The 6,501-nt window shown below is 36.2% G+C and overlaps 1 protein-coding gene across 3 annotated transcripts in view; it reads left to right on the forward strand.

The window, feature by feature from the left end:
- The window catches only part of LOC137396208 (uncharacterized), a 66,606-nt gene extending 60,813 nt beyond the window's left edge, over nt 1–5,793 (forward strand). For all 3 annotated transcript variants that reach the window (XM_068082379.1, XM_068082381.1, XM_068082380.1), the window contains 5 exons: nt 545–677; nt 1,087–1,240; nt 2,402–2,611; nt 3,111–3,246; nt 5,259–5,793. In XM_068082379.1, the coding sequence (XP_067938480.1) occupies nt 545–677; nt 1,087–1,240; nt 2,402–2,611; nt 3,111–3,246; nt 5,259–5,550 (925 nt within the window). In that variant the 3' untranslated portion in view covers nt 5,551–5,793. The remainder of the gene's footprint in view (nt 1–544; nt 678–1,086; nt 1,241–2,401; nt 2,612–3,110; nt 3,247–5,258) is intronic.
- Nucleotides 5,794–6,501: the final 708 nt, after the last annotated feature.

Raw genomic sequence — 6,501 nt, forward strand, 5'->3', positions numbered from 1 at the left:
TCGACTATGTGTGCCGTAAATTGATGACACCACAGAGGTGATGCAAATATGTCGGGAAACATTGTAGCCATTATACTTTTTCGATATTTCGTAGAGCACCCACGAGCATCTATGCCATGTGCACCACTTGGGTGATGATTGGCTGTAGTGGGTTGCTTAATTTATATTTTCCTATGTGATAGTTACTGCAGGACTAGTATCGCATCATTTCAGTGACAGCATGTTATGTTAACACTATGTTATGGGCTACACACCGATGTACAGGCAAATAGGTTTTTGGTAGTGTAAACAATGTTATTAATAGCAATCATTGAGATATTGTGTGATTAACACAAACATAAAGCGAGGGCGAACGACGTTTTAGAGACTGGTAAATCTTGTGTGTGACCAATAACAATCCTAGAATGCTTTAAATTATGTCTCATAGAAAAATCAGGCTGAAAAGTTGTTCCTTCATACTGAAGTTGATCCCAAACCAATAGAAAGGTTGATTGAGAACCAGTTTCGATGTAACTATAATTAGCTTTGCTATTGTATCCAACAGTGCTGACACAGAATCCAAGGGTCAAACTTTATCTCCCACACTTTATGTTCCAACCAACCATGTTCAGAGGCTGGCGAGACAATACAGTACTCGTATCAAAAAGGGAGAGCGACAGCAAAAGCTGTTAGGCAGGGTAAGCAGCAATTACTGTTACTACATGCAATCATAACTCGTATGGTCGATTGGTTTATGACTATTAAGCATTAATTAGAAGGTAGGTCTTTGCGAGGTCAGTGATTAATGCTAACGATTAGATATCAGACTAAGTGAGAGGAAGCGGTTTCATCATACATCCATCAAATAGTCAGAGGAAATATAATATTAATTGCAATCAGATAGCGAACTGCTGCTGCACTAGGTGTGACACTTTAACACTCATAAGAATATGCTCACCCCGGCAGCAAAATAGGTAATTTTATTCTACATAGCCAATGTCAGCAAGTTATACTAAATACAAGGTTATTATTTCTTACATGAAAATTTCGGACATTTGCGAACCAAAGGTAATACATTTATCCAGCGGTTCCTACTTATTATTGCAGCAAGATTCACGAGGAGATAAATCCATGAGTAGTGCATTTGCTGAAACACGTGAGAAGAGCACCGCTCGTCGAGTGAGCAGCATCAGACTGAGGCGTACCAACAGCCAACGAATCAAAAAGTTCCAAGTCATGCTGGACAGTGATGATGAATATGGTACATTAATAAGAAAAACGATGTCGTTTATCAAGCAGTTGTTTGCTTTACAGTTATGTTCACAGCGATTTGGTGAATGTGTGTGGTGGTATCTTACAAGTGCCTTAGCAGCAGTTCCTTGTCTAGTCCAAAGTAATTAACCTTTTTAACTGCGCAGCTCATCTCATGTTGACACTACATCAAATGCTTTGAACAACCAGTCGCTAACTCCTGCATTGCTTTGACAGTACCAAATCGTTATACCGTACATGATCTAAATTTAGGTAGTTAGTAACCTAGTTAGTCAGATTTTGGCATCACCAATTTTAATAAATCACCTTTTACAGAAATGCCTGGTAGCTAATATGACTGAACAGGTATATGTGCTGAGCTAGTGCAAGATTAGCATTTTGATGTCATCTTATGTACATTTTTGCATCATAATACTGGTTGTTGTAAAGGGATGGTAACGCTCAATACATGAGGCATGAATAAGTGGTCCCCCAACCACTACTTTGAAATGAGTATTTTGTCCATCAGCCAATCGCTAACAATAGAATGAACCAAAATCTGCACTCATGTTATTTTATGAGGATAATTATTATTTTCATTGAATACATAAAAAGTTTGCAGTTCATTCGTATTCATAAATTCTTAGTAGTTTGAAAAAATACCCAGAAAAGATTACGATCAGTTTCCATGCTTTGAATGGGTTTGGAGTTGCTTCCGTTCTGAATAATTGAAATGGTGAAAACCAAACACATTGGAAGCCATTTCAGTTCGCTAAGTTTGTGTGAACGCATTCGCCGTGAGAAGGTGAGTCTACTTTAACAAGTTTTGTTTCGAGGAACACAGCGCGAATCCTGGATCTACATACTCCGTACAACTGAAAATCGTTGAAGCGGTAGTATGCGAACTCATCGGCAGTGCACAACTTTGAACCCATTCAAAGCATGGAAACAGTGAATGACACTTTTTTGTAACAGCAGCATCATCAGGTTGAGAAGTCAGCCAATAAAAAAGCTTCTCATTTTAATCATCTCATTGGAGAAGTCGAGAGAAAATCGATAATATATTTGGTCATTACACTTCCTCATCCGAGTGTCTCATTGGACTTTTTGTAAATGTGTAACAGGCTATTAATACACCACAATGATATATTTCTATTCTTCTATATGGCAGAAAGCAAAGTTGACTCAGGGATACAGCAGACAGATATAGACTCAGGCTCTGACTGCAATGACATCTATGAGAAAGAAACCATGGATGCATTGGAGTCGTTTGCATCAAATGAGAACATGAGAGACAGCGCTATTTATAGTGATGGTGAAGAGATCAGTGAGTGCCGACCACTGAAAGCTACTGTCAGCAGAGCTGTTTCTTTTGGACAAGGTTTGTGCTCTCTATACAAGCTATAATGTTGGTTGTGTTCATATTTTAAAGATGCGACAGTCGTTGATGTTTTTAGCTTTGGAAACACCATAGACAGCAAGAGCAATGTGTTTGTTTATCGCAATCTAAGCATAGAACACGTTTAAATGCCATCGTGACTTGCCAATTTGGACCTTATTTCATGCAAACAGATAGTGAGGCAGCCATTTTGAGTGGCTAGAGGCAGAAGCAGTAATTCTTGTTTGTACAGTGCTATGTCAATGGTAACACATTAAAATGACCGCAAAATGGAACATTTAATTTTATATTTTCCAAAGCTTTAATATCTGTCATCAATGATTCGAGGTATTGTTAGCATTAGACCCACTCAGCAAAATAAAACAAATTACTTTAAATACTTCATTATTACACACAAACAGTGGAACAATGGTTTTAGAATTATTTTTGAAAATCACCTTCATGACTAACAAATTTTCAGGGTTTATTTGTGTGCTTACAGGTTTGTTGGAACGTAAAAAGCGACGGAAAAGATTTTCCCGAAGCAACTCATTACCTAATAATGGGCTGAGTGAGCTGTCAGCTAGATCAGTGGATGATCTAGTGAGCAGACCCGTCTCTAACAAGCTACTTGTGAGGTTTGTAAATGAAATTGTTATTTGTGAAAAAATAACTATAAATTACATAATACAATTATTAATTATATATTATTAATTACATTATAAATTATACAATTAGAGGGATAACTTTAGAGGGATAACTTTTAGAGGGATAACTTCTTGACTTTGTCATAATCATGAGCTCAGCAAATGCTCAGGGATAGCATACCTTTTTTAATGTTTGACAACAAGTCTGAATTCTAGTATATTCGTTATAAATACACAGTAGTAGTACCATAACAACGGCATCTCCAAAAACTAAACTAATAGACATTTATTTTCAAACTAGTTGTAGTATTGGGCAGTTGACTGAACCTAACATAATTATTTTAATAGCACCTTGATAAAAATGTGCATCCGGTAAATAGTACGTTTTTGCGGTGAACATCTTCAAAGCAATGCTGTAGATTTCTAGCATACGATTCATACACTAAATTAAAAAACGTACATAAAAAACATGAGCTATTTGATTAAAACATTGTAATATATAGTTGAGTATATAGTATATATATATAATATAGTTGAGTTGGTCGACAAGAGTGAAGTGATGAGCTTTTATAACTTCGAACTTACCAAAGGATTATTGCGGAATGTTTAATTACAGTTGTATAGTCAACGCACATGTTTCAATCAAGTACTAAGCTTAGAAACATGGGCAAGGAGTATTTCTACGGGTGTATACGACAAACAAATAACTTAAAAATTTAAAAAAAGAAATAAATTGTTTTCTTAATTTTAATAGATTTGTGCAAAGAGCAATAATAATGCTGAAAAGCAACAGCATCAATGGAAGGCGGCTGAAGCAGTTAGCGAATTGAAACTCACGAATTCAATATCTGAACATGATGCCACGATAAACATGTACTACACCACACAACATGTCCTAACATGTTATATGCAGCAGCATGCTCTTATAGCTAACAATTAATTAGTAAGGTTGAGTGGCTCATGGCTACTTTTCTGTGTAGCCAGCTAGTAGAGATATCACTTCGTTACATATTATATAAATTATTTACCGCAAAACCTCTATTTTAACTCCAAGGCGCTTTATGCTTCAACCCTCTCTTTATGGTGGCGGTCAAATAAAGGTGGCATTCATAGAGGTCAAATAACCGAAAACTAGTCATTCATATACCAGCATAAATGTAAATAATTTTTCACATACATCGAAAAATTAACACCACTTTAGACAAGGAACTACTATTAGTCTGATATAGTTATTAATAATATCTATGGCGTTGCTTTCAAGTTTAAACGAAAAAACCGAAAATCTTTGGAGTTGAAAAATGGACTTTGATACGGACAGAAACAAAAAAGAATTGTACGGTTCCGTTGACACTTCTACTGATCACTTTCTATTATGGGTTTGTAAAGATCAAAGAGTGTCAAAGTGGTGGTCAAATGGAAGTGGCGCTCAATTAAAGGGTGGCGCTCTATTTTTGAACCCTTCTCCTATAGTGACGGTCAAATAAAGGTGACATTCGAATAAAGGTGACATGCAATTAGAGGCTTTGCGAAATATCAAATATTATATTATAGTTTACTCATCAGTTGCTTCTTTTAATTTTTGTACTATTTTTTTACTTCTTTCAACAGTACCCAAACTGAAAATGAAGCAGGATATGCTGTTTCACTTTAACTTACATCAATTTTAATTTATAATATAAAAATTGCATTTATATACTGTTACACTAGTTTATACTATTACAATATTACACTACCTATTATGATGTTTCCAGCTTGGTTGTTTTGATGTGTATAACAAGTTACCTCAAATTTGGAGGGTACTAAAATAACCAGGTGACACGACTTACTGTAACCCAATAAAATTTGGTACCATTGTAAAACTAAAATGTCAATACATTTGGCTTGAATGGATTTTTTTCACTCGGATGCACACTTATGGCCGAGCAACTTTACAAACTGTTGTTACATATATGTCACATGGGGTACAGTAGGGTTAATTAATTAAATATACTTTGCGTTTGCAGACTGGAAGCATTGAAAAGCAGTTGCTCCTTTGAAAGAGGGAGCTCAACGGATACGATCCGACACGATTCCTCCGTGCAGCAAATCACAGAGAGCCTTCGAGAGCAGACTGCAAGAACATTTATCCGGCGCTGTTCTGCATCCATAGTTGGCAATGAAACCGATTTGGTTGCCGAACGTCAACATCAACTGAGCGAGAACTGTCGACAGTTGAGCCATCAAAAGTCAACTGATACACTAGTGATCGACACCGGTCTTGTACAAAATGTAAAAAGAAGGCTACAGGCGACATGATGACAACTATCATTTGTAATTTTTTGTTAATACTCGTACATATTGCTAGTTCAAATAAATTCTATGCAATGAGTGATATTTTGGTACTATTATACACATTAACATATTTTAAGAAACATACTCACATTTCTTTTACATCGATTGAATTCCAAGTTTGACAAATATTTTCTATCAATGATATTATTTGCTTTTTTGAGGATCCATGCATAACGCCCATCCAAATATATTTCAATGAAACTGCTGTAAAAAGTCTTCAATCTAATTTACACGGCTACAAAAACCTAGACTACCCTAAGACACTTATATTTCGCTAGTATTTAGTTTTGTGAGTAGCTCACAGAGTAAAATTTCGAAGGAACCTAATTTCGCAGCTCTGATGAGTGCGAAAATATAGTGATGTGAAAATAAATGCAGTGGAACAAACATAATTAGATTCCTCAGGTTCAGTTAACCGATACAAAAATTTTCAATTTGCGACTAGTTTGTAATTGTGAACCGCAGGTAGAATGGTGTGGGCAAGGTCGATAATGCAATTTGATCGCTTGCTGCCATTGGTTTCTTGGACTATCAACAGGCCCGTTTTCACTGGGGCAGCTGGCCGGCTGAGCCGCCCCACCATTTTGGGAATTTTTTACGGTAAGTACAGTCCAACTCGGATAACTCGCCCTCAGATAAAATGTAACATTTCATCTCAAACCTCAAACACAAGGTCAACTCAAACGGATTTGTTTGGTCAGTTCCAACGCAATGATAAATTCCTTCAGATAACTCGACCTCAACATCATTTATTCGAAAATTTATTTGCCCAACGGCCATGGAAGCGGTTTTTATCGCTGTAGAATATCACTTCATTCCAAGCCATAGAGACAAACATCAACTTCTAGTAGTTCTTAGGCATCATTATTATCATCATCAGAGGCAAAATATTTTTCTTAACGATTTTTATAAAGG

Source organism: Watersipora subatra, chromosome 5 (assembly GCF_963576615.1).
Source record: "Watersipora subatra chromosome 5, tzWatSuba1.1, whole genome shotgun sequence".
Taxonomy (NCBI): Eukaryota; Metazoa; Bryozoa; class Gymnolaemata; order Cheilostomatida; family Watersiporidae; genus Watersipora; species Watersipora subatra.